Raw genomic sequence first — 7349 nt, forward strand, 5'->3', positions numbered from 1 at the left:
CATGTTTATTTAAAAAAAAAGAAAAGAAAAACAAAGGTGAACTTCTCAAACACCCTTTCTAGTTAGTTTAGTAACCATAAACTAACTACATATGTAGAAGTGTATGTTAAATAATATGCGTAGTTCAAAAACCTGGGGAAACAGCGCCCCCTGTCGACTGTCACAGAAACACTAGAAACCGGAGCCGGAAGTGAGGTTTGAAATACATCAGCCCCAGGACCGCGTTGGGTAAGCCGTCTGTGTGTTTTGTTGGCTCAGTTTAAGATGTCTCTGCTCACTTAAAATCGCTTCGAGATTCTTTAATATACTTTATGATGGTCCATAGCAGTGAAAGGGCTTCAGTTTAAGCAAATGTTTGCGGCTACAATGATAAAACCATGACGTTAGCCATAGCTAGCTAAGCTAGCGCTACATCGTTACCGTTGCCGTTAAACAAGATGGCCAGAGTTTTTAGCTAACTATAGGTCGGTTGTTGGAGATGACAATTTGCCGTACAGACGTCTTTGTGTTACCGTTTATGCGCATTTTGTCCGGCGTTAGCTAAATTTGTAGGCTTACGGACATCTTTTCACTTTGATTAATCAATTTCACCGCGAAAGTTAACGGTTAGGTTAGCTTAGCTTAGCTAGTAAGACGTCAGTAGGCTACATGGTAAGACTGAAATGCAATTTATGGGAAAAAATGGCTCGATGTGCCCATATTAATATAAAAAAAATAAAGATAAAGACGAAAAAGAAAAAGAAAAAAATATGAATAAACAAGACATTTCTATAGATACTTCAACTTGCAAGTTAGCTTGACTTAAACGTTTGCTGTAACACTTTTTGCTCTTTCTCAGATGCCTGGTTGATACAGAGATGAGCGGTGAGAACGTGAAATTGTTCGTTGGGAACCTTCCTATAGATGCAACTCAGGAAGAACTAAATAAGCTCTTTGGGCCATATGGAGAGATCAACACCTGCTCCTTGCTTAGACAGTATGCCTTCGTAACCCTGAAGGGAGAGGGGGCAGCAGACAGGTATGCAGCCACTTCCCATTAAGATTATTATACGTGATGGATGGATTGATGCTGTTTAACATGTTTTTGCGTATTGAAGTTATCAAGTTAATGGTATGGAATCTTACACATATATATTTAAGCTCATTTTTAGCATTTTATGCTGTTCAATATGGCTAAAAGTAGAGTTTAAGTTAAGTGAAATTCTAGTCCTTTAAACCAGTTCAACTGGTTGGTTGAATATGACAATTGTGATAAAGATTACAATCATTGTTCTCACTCAAACAGGGCCATAAGGCATCTTGATGGCAAAGAGTACAGAGGCAGGCCCTTGGTGGTCGAGGAGTCTCGTGCACGCCCACCCAACTCCACTAAAGTGTTTGTGGGGAACATCAGTGCAACATGTTCAGCTGATGACTTGCACGGCCTGTTCTCGACCTTTGGGAGAGTTTTAGACTGTGATAAAGTCAAAGGTAAAGCACAAAACCTATTATCATCAGATATTATTGGCGTTGGTTGAAATATGCACTTGTTAAAGTCCTTCAAGTTCTGATCAAATGAGTCTCAAATGGGGGCACAAGTACACCTAAGCAGCAAGTGTTTACATTTAATCTCATGCCTACAGTTTAACCTTTTCTTCTCCACCCTGCAGCCAGATTATGCTCAAATGTCGGCTATGCATTTGTACATATGGAGAGGAAGGAGGAGGCCTTGGTAGCAATTGAGGCGCTTAATGGGACCATGTTCAAGGGACGTCAGTTGGCTGTAGAGCTGTCCAAAGCCCAACCCTTAATCAACCAGCTTGCAACAGCGGGGAATTCTGCTACCCCTGCAGGTACTTTAACAGGAGCTGAAAGTGAACGTGTGTGTATATGATGCATCAAATGAAACCGCTCATACCTTTGTTCCCTTCTCCTGTTTAATTGTAGGTGACAGAGAGGGACTTCTTCCCCGACCCCCGCCATCTTTAGAGCATCATCAGAGTCAGGCAGCTGTTTTAGCTGCGGCCGCCGCTGCAGCAGCTGGACTACCCATACAAGTAAGTTCCTTCACCCGCAGAAAGTCCAAAACATCCTCCTGATCTTTGAAAACCGAGCCAGTGAACTTGTTCTTATTTAGGTATTTTGTAAACTTACCCAAACTCTTTCCAGGCCATGTTATTATTTCATGATCCTAAGTTCAGTTCGATTTGTGCTATAATTAAACTTTTCTATGCTCACCTTTTCTTGCAGGTTCAACAAAGTGTTCACAACTCATTTTACAACACGACATCCTTCGATCCCACCTATGCCGCTCTCAAAGGCATCACCAGTTCCAAAGGCGCTGATGGGGTCATATATGGTGCTCTTGCCAGCCAAGTGTATGGAGCGGTTGCTGACCAGGTGTACCAAGAGATGGCCAATCACACTTCAAGTGCTTCTGTTGAGGAACCAGAACCACAGACTGCCCCAGATCCAACGACACTTTTTGAGGCAGCAAGAGCCAAGTTCTTTCAGGAAGGACAGAAGGTCTTTTACATTTGTGTAGAGAATGTTATGAGATTAAACGATGAGGCTTGTTTTATTTGTATTAACCCACATCTTGTGAATTACAGGTTCTGGCGGAGCAGCAGGCAGGGAGGAAGGCAGCATCCACTGAGAACGAGCGAGACCGCAGCCCGATAAGAGGAAATCGAGCCCCTCTCCTCCCCGACCCTGTTCCAGGTTCCTTTGCTCAGATCCGGCCCAAACGTCGCGCCCTCCTGCCCACACCGCCTGGAGGACCCGAAGACGCCGCCCCTGCCACCACAACTTCTGACGGGTCAGATCCTGTTGCTAGGTACACATAGTACATCCTTCCATAGGATGGAGGATATTCAAACCTAGTTTTCCTCTCATCTTAACAGTAAGATTAGGGGTTGTTCCTCCCTCTGGGATTATTGGATCGCTAAATCGGGTTCTGAAGCTGTTGGCAGATGTTTTATATGCGTCACACCGGTGCTATGGCTGAAGACTTCTGTTTGGAGGCAACAATAAAAGTCAGGCAGCCTCTGTGTTCTATGTAGACTGTTTGGAGGAACCAGCACAGGCAGGAAAAAGCTAGTCCGGTCTAGATAGTACCAGGTGACACAAAAGCATGGCCATCTTTAGGATCCAGTCAGTCTGACCTCTGGTCGACGATAGGCTTCTTCCTGGATTGGTTTAGCACTCCTGCAGCTAATGAGTAACTCATTTCCTAGTTCCAGGTAAAGTGTTAAAAAGAATCCAGTTCAAGTTGTGAGATGAGCCGTACCGTTACGGTCCATCGTAGACGGCAGTGAGACAGATTTTCCGAAGCCTTCCCTGGTTTTTGGCCATGTTATGTGTCTGTGGGCTTAAATGCAGGCGGTAGGATGGAGCCTGAACTATGGCACCACAGAAGAAGTAAATCGAACTGCCTTAAACAGCTGTCCTAAACCACAGATGTGATGCAGCGCCCAGCCCTCCATAAGTTAGAAAAAAAGCTTAAAATCCAACTGAAGTTCATCACACTGCGATGGTCATTTAAAACACTACTGTTGGCACGAGACTAGATGAAAAATGCATCATCTTTTCAGACTTTATGTTGTATTTATGCTTTTTCTCTGCTTCTCTTTTGCCTTTTCCTCAACTCCAATGTGGCTTCCAGGTCTTACTCTGAGTACTACCAGCAAATGCACCAGTACCAACAGTATCAGCAGTACCAGCAACAGTACCAATACCTCCAGTATGCCTACACCAATCCTCCCCCTCCCCCACCCCCGCCTCCACCGGCCACCACACAGGCACAGGCCTCCACCACAGCCCCTGCACCCCCAGGGACGTACACAGCGCCCCCAGCGTATGCCGCGTCAGAAGCCTACGCAGCCCCAGGAACGTATGACACTGCGGGAAGTTATGACACCACGTCAGGAAGCTACGACAATTCATCTGGGAATTACGATCCCTCTTCGAGAGGCTACGACCCCTCAGCAGGCTATGACACATCTGGAGGCTACGGGGCACCAGGAGCATATGATTCATCTGGAGCTTACGCAGCAGCGGGAAGCTACTCCACATCCACACCGTATGAGCAGACACCCGCACACGGGCAACCCACGCCCCAGCGTCATGATTACCCTTACCACACGCCAGAACCCCCTTACCGATAGTTCCACCCCCACACCCCTTACACACTTCTGACGTGTGTGTGCACGCATGCATATTTACATAAGGGACAGTTTAAAGAGGAAAATCGGAGAGGATGCGAGGTCGTAATTCAAATATGCTTTAAATCTAAAGCATTGCCCCCTATCTCCATCTTAGCTAAACAGTTTGCTAGTCATCCGTGTGTTGGCAAAGTCTTTAGTCGAGTGGCGATAATGGCGGCAGCTGAACTTGGAATATAGTCCACCTTCATATTTTCTGTTAGACGTTGTAGAGGTACAGCTGGTTCGTTGCTGAATGTTGAAGCTTAAATGTTGCCTGGGCAAAGTTAGATTGAATTAGGTTGAATTTCTGCAGTGATCCTCTTTAGTTTGGTGCTCGATCACGGCCTTTTATATACTCTACCTAACAGTTTTGGACGGTAACACGTGCCGTCTTACAGCGTCATCTTGAGGTAAGGTGCAAAAATTAGAAATGTGAGTCAGAAAACGGTAAATCAAAGAGCTGTTGGGCACCCTGGGAGATGAAGACGACACTCGGCAGACCCACATTGCTTCATATTTACTCAAACTTATGGCTTTGGAGGCTGTGATATGTGACGCTCTTGAGGTGCTGCATTGTACCAACGAATTATCCTGTTTTTTTGTTGTTTTCACCCATTTTTATCTGAATCAGAGGAGGCTGAGCGGCGCTTTCTGCTCTCCGGTCAGAAGCGGCAGCCTCAGAAAAACAGTCTTTTGTCAACTCGATACCTTTCTGAAACTCGGGCTGCGTGTAACTGTGTCTATCCAAGGATTTTTGTGGAGTATGTTAACAGGCCTGATCTGAAGCCAGTTCCAGACGAACAGCCCCGTGAACACAGGTGGTCAAAAAGGAAGCAGATACGAGGTGAAAAAAGGTTTCGAGTGGTTTATCAAACTGAGTTTTGACGATTTAACTAAAGAAGCTTTAGGGGACACAGCTGAGCAGGTAGTCTTGTGTGTATGTTTTAGGCTGATGTCTCATCAATCGATTAGTTTCGTGTCCCGCCCTCCTGTAAAGTCGTGGGATCCTGCTGATGTGGCGCCGACCAAGTTGTTGATATCGAAGGTCAAGCTTGTCAGATTGAGCCTGTAGAATAGAGGGATTCGCATTTGGCCCACCGGCTTAAGTGTTATTTTCAGGGTGAGAAGAATGAGTTTGTAGTAAAAGTTGAGTTCACACAGGCTGTCCGGTTCAGTTGAATCGATTTCCTGCTCTTTTTCCTGACGTGACGTTTGATAGAGGTGAAAGCAGCGTTTGATGAGAACTTTCAGAGCTTGTGTGTTCAGATTGAATTCAGTATGATTTCACATCATTTCTTTGCTTAGTCGAGACTTATATCTCAAGGTCGCCTGAAACAAAGGTCGTTTTTCTTCTTTTTTTGCCTCTTAAACGTGAAAACAGACTCTTTTTGAAATCATTCACGGTTCAGTATTGTGTCGAGTTGTTTATCAGAACATTCTTTGAGAAAATCTGCATTCGTTCTTTAATTTTCGGCTACATTCGGTTGAGTTTTGATTCTTTTGTACATATGTGAATTTATATGAGCAAAGAGTAATGTCAGTAGGTGACGAGTGGCCAATTATGTTCATGGATTTGAGCATTACATACTTAAATTTCCCTTTTTTCCCCCTCATTTTCCATTCTCAGCTGATTTTTCTTCCCTTGGGTAGTCTGAAGCTCGATATTTTTCACTTTAATACTCGTGTAAATACTGAAACCCTCATTTGGATCTGAAAAAGTGATGCCAACCAACATTTGGTTAAAAATCCAGACTGTTAGAAGTTAAAACGATTGTATTTCTTACACGGCTGACGACCCCGGTGCAGTCGGACAGTTGAGTTGTTGATCCGAAATTGAAGGAAGAGGCAAACCTTTTTTTTCTCGCAGTGACAGACGGGTAAAGCGCGCTGTATTGTAGGTCTCTGACCGGGTGGATCTGCGGTGGCGCAGCTCATGCAGTTTGTTCCTGATTGGCCACAGATTTTCTTATTTTCCCCTGAGCAGCAGTGAGAGGGACCGATGACTTTTCCTTTTCTCTCATCTCATCTTACCGAGGCGCACCTCATTTTGGCGCATGGCTAGAATAATTAGCTCATTGTTTTTCTTAGCTTTCTCTGCGTTTTGCTCTGGTAAAGCTGACACGTGCCGGCGATACTAACGCACACCTGAGTCTTTCACTCTAGCTGCTCTCATTGTACACACCGCTCCTCTCGTTCCTTATCGGGCGCCTGAACTCGTAGCGCTGTGGTAGGGTTCAGTGACACATAACGACTCTACATTTCCACATTATTCCACCTTCTCCATGTGAACTGTTAGTTGCATGCCTTGTTGTTGCTGCTGCTCCAGCCACCTTCTTCCTCTTGCTGATTATTGCAGCTAGAGTGGGAGGGAGCCACACTGAGCCCTTGCCCTGGAGGTACGCCACACGCAGCTGTAGAGTGGGATGGGGAAAACAGCAGCGTTAGGCCTGAAACTGCTGTGGACGATGGGGTGTCCCCCCACTAAGGTAAACACTCAGACCACACACTCCTGCCCCCCCCCGCGTACATAAACACAAGCACCCAATTACAGTACAGAAACACCTTTTTTCCATACTTATTATTTCTTACCCGTTTTCAGGAATTTCATTTGTAAGGATTTCTGGAAATGGATCTCCCGTTGTTTGTAATCGGAGATTACCTTTTTTTTTCCTGCCTCTCGATGTTCCTGTTCATATATTTTTCTCCAAGCATACTCTGCTCATACATTCCCACTCCCAGCTTGACAAGTCATACAATCCCTTGAGGACGTCGACGCCACCTTTAGTCTAAATCTGCGAGCTTTCAGCAGACATGTTGTTGTTAAAACAGCAGCAGCCGGATTTGGGACATTTAGGTAGGACGGGGTTGTTTTAGTTCTCATACGTGCGACCCTGCGGCCACTTGGGGGTTAAGTGCCTTGCTGAAGAGCGCATTGGTAGGCCCTCCTTTTCAGAGTTGAATAACTTGCCTCAGGATCGGTTGCTGGTTCAACACTCGACTCAGTTTTCTCCCACAAAAAGATTTTTGATGCCACATTCAACCTGTGTGAACGCCAGTGAGCACGAATACGACCATGTTGTTTTAATTTACATTTTGTCCTTTTGTTCTTTGAACTGTTTAATTATCAATAAATGAATTTCATCTGAACTCTTCCTTCTCTGTGTG

General features: G+C 45.0%; 1 protein-coding gene across 3 annotated transcripts; it reads left to right on the plus strand.

Moving 5' to 3' along the window:
• Positions 1 to 159: 159 nt before the first annotated feature.
• Positions 160 to 7331, plus strand: rbm14a (RNA binding motif protein 14a). Of its 3 annotated transcripts, XM_072375099.1 has the most exons (9): positions 160 to 228; positions 839 to 1018; positions 1286 to 1470; positions 1650 to 1832; positions 1927 to 2036; positions 2230 to 2505; positions 2592 to 2815; positions 3644 to 4060; positions 6541 to 7331. In XM_072375099.1, exons 2-9 carry the CDS (start codon positions 858 to 860, stop codon positions 6542 to 6544), a joined length of 1560 nt encoding a protein of 519 aa, XP_072231200.1. In that variant the 5' UTR covers positions 160 to 228; positions 839 to 857; the 3' UTR covers positions 6545 to 7331. The 3 variants fall into 3 exon arrangements, with proteins under 3 accessions (XP_072231200.1, XP_072231198.1, XP_072231199.1); XM_072375097.1 differs by having other exon boundaries at positions 3644 to 7331; XM_072375098.1 differs by having other exon boundaries at positions 2592 to 2797; positions 3644 to 7331.
• The last annotated feature ends 18 nt before the right edge of the window (positions 7332 to 7349 follow it).

Source organism: Leuresthes tenuis, unplaced genomic scaffold (assembly GCF_036924035.1).
Source record: "Leuresthes tenuis unplaced genomic scaffold, fLeuTen1.0.hap1 SCAF_21, whole genome shotgun sequence".
NCBI classification, from domain to species: Eukaryota; Metazoa; Chordata; class Actinopteri; order Atheriniformes; family Atherinopsidae; genus Leuresthes; species Leuresthes tenuis.

Excerpts from the sequence above, each read along its gene's own strand:
- rbm14a (XM_072375097.1), top strand. The coding sequence starts at position 858 with ATGAGCGGTGAGAACGTGAAATTGTTCGTTGGGAACCTTCCTATAGAT. Across the intron at positions 1,471-1,649 it reads AGACTGTGATAAAGTCAAAG|CCAGATTATGCTCAAATGTC; the intron begins GTAAAGCACAAA and ends TCCACCCTGCAG. Across the intron at positions 1,833-1,926 it reads GAATTCTGCTACCCCTGCAG|GTGACAGAGAGGGACTTCTT; the intron begins GTACTTTAACAG and ends GTTTAATTGTAG.